The sequence below is a fragment of the Plectropomus leopardus genome, unplaced genomic scaffold, assembly GCF_008729295.1.
Source record: "Plectropomus leopardus isolate mb unplaced genomic scaffold, YSFRI_Pleo_2.0 unplaced_scaffold4100, whole genome shotgun sequence".
NCBI lineage: Eukaryota > Metazoa > Chordata > Actinopteri > Perciformes > Serranidae > Plectropomus > Plectropomus leopardus.
In genome coordinates this window covers 1-3,630 of record NW_024644904.1, presented here as the reverse complement: position 1 = coordinate 3,630, position 3,630 = coordinate 1, and the positions used below count along the sequence as shown (strand labels likewise).

At 45.9% G+C, this 3,630-nt stretch overlaps 1 protein-coding gene across 1 annotated transcript; it reads left to right on the top strand.

The window, feature by feature from the left end:
* Positions 1–214: 214 nt before the first annotated feature.
* Positions 215–3,259, top strand: LOC121939106 (cGMP-dependent protein kinase 1-like; the record flags this gene model as incomplete). The annotated part of the gene is made up of 7 exons (XM_042482234.1): positions 215–320; positions 441–504; positions 628–705; positions 1,421–1,515; positions 2,145–2,210; positions 2,301–2,375; positions 3,163–3,259. Coding segments are annotated over 7 exons (581 nt in total), but the record flags the coding sequence as incomplete, so codon positions are not given.
* Between the last annotated feature and the right edge of the window lie 371 nt (positions 3,260–3,630).

Here is a 3,630-nt window from a genome sequence, read left to right as displayed (position 1 = left end):
CTCCGTCTGTCCATCTCCGTCTGTCTGTCTCTGTCTGTCCGTCTCCGTCTGTCTGTCCGTCTCCATCTGTCCGTCTGTCTCCGTCTGTCCATCTCCGTCTGTCTGTCTCCGTCTGTCTGTCTCTGTCTGTCCGTCTGTCTGTCTGTATGTCTGTCTCCGTCTGTCTGTCTCCGTCTGTCCGTCTCCGTCTGTCCGTCTCCGTCTGTCTCTGCAGCTCTGACGGACATTAAGCTGTGGGCGATCGACCGACAGGGTTTCCAGACCATCATGATGAGAACTGGTCTCATCAAACACTCCCAGTACACAGACTTCCTGCGCAGGTAAACACACACACACACACACACACACACACACACACACACACACACACACACACACACACACACACACACACACACACACCTGCTGTCCACATGACTCACTGAGGTCTGTCCCTGCAGCGTCCCCTCCTTCCAGTCTCTACCTGAGGACGTCCTCAGTAAACTGGCGGACGTTCTGGAGGAGGTGAGATTTCTATGCTTCTATAAAAAGACGGTGGACGCTGAGCGTCCGTCTCTGCCGTCTGTCCCTCCAGCCGACACAAACAAAAGCTGCGTCCACTGACTCACGTCTCGTGTCTGTCCTCAGACTCATTACAGCGACTGTGATTACATCATCCGTCAGGGCGCCACGGGAGACACGTTCTTCATCATCAGCGAAGGACAGGTGAGGACGAGCGACAGGTGTCCTCTGTGGGTCCACTGGAGCTGCTGTCTTCACGCAGCCCGTCCACCTCCCAAATTTTATTTTCAACAGAGAAAAATGTGTGTGAAGTCCTCGTGAGTATGGAGGGAACATTTCACTCGCTTGGGGGACACTTTCTCAAAAGACCAGGGGCAGATTTTAGGACATTTCTCAGATTTAAGACGTTTCTAGGATTTGTGGACATTTCTCAGATTTTAGAATGTTCCTATGATTTTAGGACATTTCTATGATTTTAGGACATTTCTATGATTTTAGGACATTTCTATGATTTTAGGACATCTCTGGGATTTTAGGACATTTCTTGGATTTTGCAGAATTTTAGGAAAATTTTAGGATTTTAGGAAATTTCTCAGATGTTAGGACGTTTCACAGATTTTAGGACATCTCCAGGATTTTAGGACATTTCAAGAATTTCGGACCTTTCTAGGATTTTCCAGAATTTTAAGAAATTTTAAGGGATTTTAGGACATTTCTTAGATTTTCAAATAGAATTTTAGACATTTCATGGATTTTAGGACATTTTTAGGATTCTTGGATGTTCCCAGAATGTTGGGACATTTTGGGGGGATTTTAGGATGTTTTCTCTGATTTTGGGACATTACAATAACAGGAGAGCTTTCAGAACAGTCACACATTTACATCACTGTACGAAATATTGTGTCTGTCACGTGGACAGGTGAAAGTGTCCCAGCAGAACTCACGCGGTGACGAGCAGGTGACGGTGAAGACGCTCTCTAAAGGAGACTGGTTCGGAGAGCAGGCTCTGAAAGGGTGACACACACACACACACACACACACACACACACACACACACACATACACACACACACACACACACACATACACACACACACACACAGAGAAAGTTATATTTCATCGTTCGTACTTTAACGAATGTCTTTGATGGATTTCTTTAAATGCTGTAAATGTGTCTCACGGTGGACGTTTTATGTCAGTCATCGTGCGTTAAAATCCTTCACAAAACATGGAGACATAAAGTCCCAACGTCCTAAAACGAGACGATAATTAAGTCTCAATGTCCTCAAGCAGGACAATAATGTCGTGCAAATGTCCTCAAACAAGTACTTCCTAATGAACTATTGCTAAAATTTGTCAAATCAATGTGAAAACATCATTAATCCTAAATAAGTTTCAACCATAAAATCTGATCAGGTTTGTTTCGGCGAGACGACACAAAAAAGTGTCCACGAACGAGGACAGCAGGTCTAACTTCAGCAGAATGAAGGTGCAGTAAACTGAAGACAGGACGTCCAGGGTCTCCAGTATTTTGGGGACTTGAACTTGTGACAGACCGTTTGAACACCGTGGACAGTGAGAACGTCTCCCCGCCGCAGTCCAACAAACTGAGCCTGTTTCTGATGTCTCCGTCCTCTGTGCAGGGAGGACGTTCGAACAGCCAGCGTCACGGCTGTGGGCGACGTCACATGCCTGGTCATCGACAGAGAGTGAGTGAAGGTCTTTGTTGAGCGTGAACATCAGTTTTTCATGCGGCGGCGGCGTCTGCGGCCCGCTTTAAGAGACGTCTTTGTTTCCAGGTCGTTCAAACAGCTGATCGGAGGGCTGGATGACGTCAACAACAAGCAGTACGACAGCGACGAGGTCAAAGCCAAGTGAGTGTCTGAGTGTTTGTGGCTGGTTTAGTGGTTTATGTAACAGCCGGTCGGACGAACGCTGTGAAACGTTCAGAAGTCGACCTTTTTTCAGCTCTTGACCCCTTTTTTCAAACACGCACATCGTTATGTAAACGCAGTTTTAAACAGCTGAGTCACTTTTATACAAGCGTGAAGAAGTACTTTAACGAGGGACGGACCAAAAGTACCTTCAGTACTTCTCAACCTGGATCCTGTTTTCCTGTTTTTGGTGAAGGACTGAGAGCAGCCGAAAAACAGAAGCTGAACCACGACGCCACATCAGTGTGTGTCTGACGTAAATACTCAAGCTGCTGTGCTCGAGTGACGGGAGGCCAGGATTTAAAGACACGTCTCAGATTTGAGGACGTTTCTCTGATTTTAGGATGTCTGGTTATAAGATGGCTCTAAGTTTCTGGGATCCTGGTGTATTTCTTTCTAAGGACATTTCTAGGATTTAATTTAATCATTTTATCATCATAAATCACACTTCTCCACTTCTCCTTGGTTCGTCTTCGCTCTGCCCCAACTATCACCAACTCTGGTTTGGTTAAGATTAACCCTTAATTCACCCAGGTCGAAAATAAATATGCTGGCTCTCTCACTTCCTCACGGTTTTTCCTTTGTTTGAACTTTGACCGGAGCTGCAGGCTTCTTAGAAATTTGGTCAAACTCGGTGCTACGTGTGGTTGTAAACTGGAGTCCTGATGTCCTGTTTCTGGTCTGAAGGAGTCCTCCGTGATTTCAGCGTGTCCTCTGCTCTCTGCAGCCTGCAGGCGGAGGCAGATTTCTTCTCCAGCGTGTCGCTGACTGATCTGAACATCATCTGCACTTTGGGGATGGGAGGCTTCAGTCGGGTGGAGCTGGTGAGTTTCTGAGTTTCTTTAACCCTTTAACAGTCACAACAGGAAAGGCCTTTGCAAAAAAATATACTATATTATAGACAAGGCATCACCAACTGGCAGACCGTGGTCCGGATCCGGACCAAAACTTCGTCCTATCCGGACCCGTGTCCAAGTTCTAATAAAGTGTAGGTGCAGTGTGCAAACATGTCCGACAGTCCACCCGAGCACGGACACGAAAAAAAGCAAAATAATCATTCATTAATCCTAAAGGAAAAATGTTCAGTTTATCATGATTCTGATTTCAGGAGATGAGGTTCGGACCTTTGCTGGGAGGAAATTTTAGCAACTGGACCTGTTTGAATTTTAGTTGAATATCCCTGTTACAGACTGTT